At 25.7% G+C, this 300-nt stretch overlaps 1 protein-coding gene across 1 annotated transcript; it reads left to right on the forward strand.

The window, feature by feature from the left end:
- On the forward strand, positions 1-300 carry PRSY57_0020900 (hypothetical protein; the record flags this gene model as incomplete). The annotated part of the gene is made up of 1 exon (XM_020114287.1): positions 1-300. A coding segment is annotated over one exon (300 nt), but the record flags the coding sequence as incomplete, so codon positions are not given.

Genomic DNA, 300 nt, shown 5'->3' on the forward strand with positions numbered 1-300 from the left:
TAAGAAATTTAAATGAATCCTTTCCAGATGCACAACTTGAAACTGGTTTACGTACATTATCTAATTTGGTTATGGAGAACGATGAAGAAAATATGAAGAATTTTGGAGTTACATTAATTCCAGTATTAAATGTATTAAAGCAAAACAGAGAGGATACCAAAGTTATTTTCTTATTATTAGATATATTGTGTTCATTATGTCGTTTAAATGCTAATGCTAAAATATTTGCTGAAAATAATGGAATAGAAACAACTATAAACGTGATACAATTATATGATTATGACATAAACTTATTATCAT

The sequence above is a fragment of the Plasmodium reichenowi genome (genome assembly GCF_001601855.1).
Source record: "Plasmodium reichenowi strain SY57 chromosome Unknown, whole genome shotgun sequence".
NCBI lineage: Eukaryota > Apicomplexa > Aconoidasida > Haemosporida > Plasmodiidae > Plasmodium > Plasmodium reichenowi.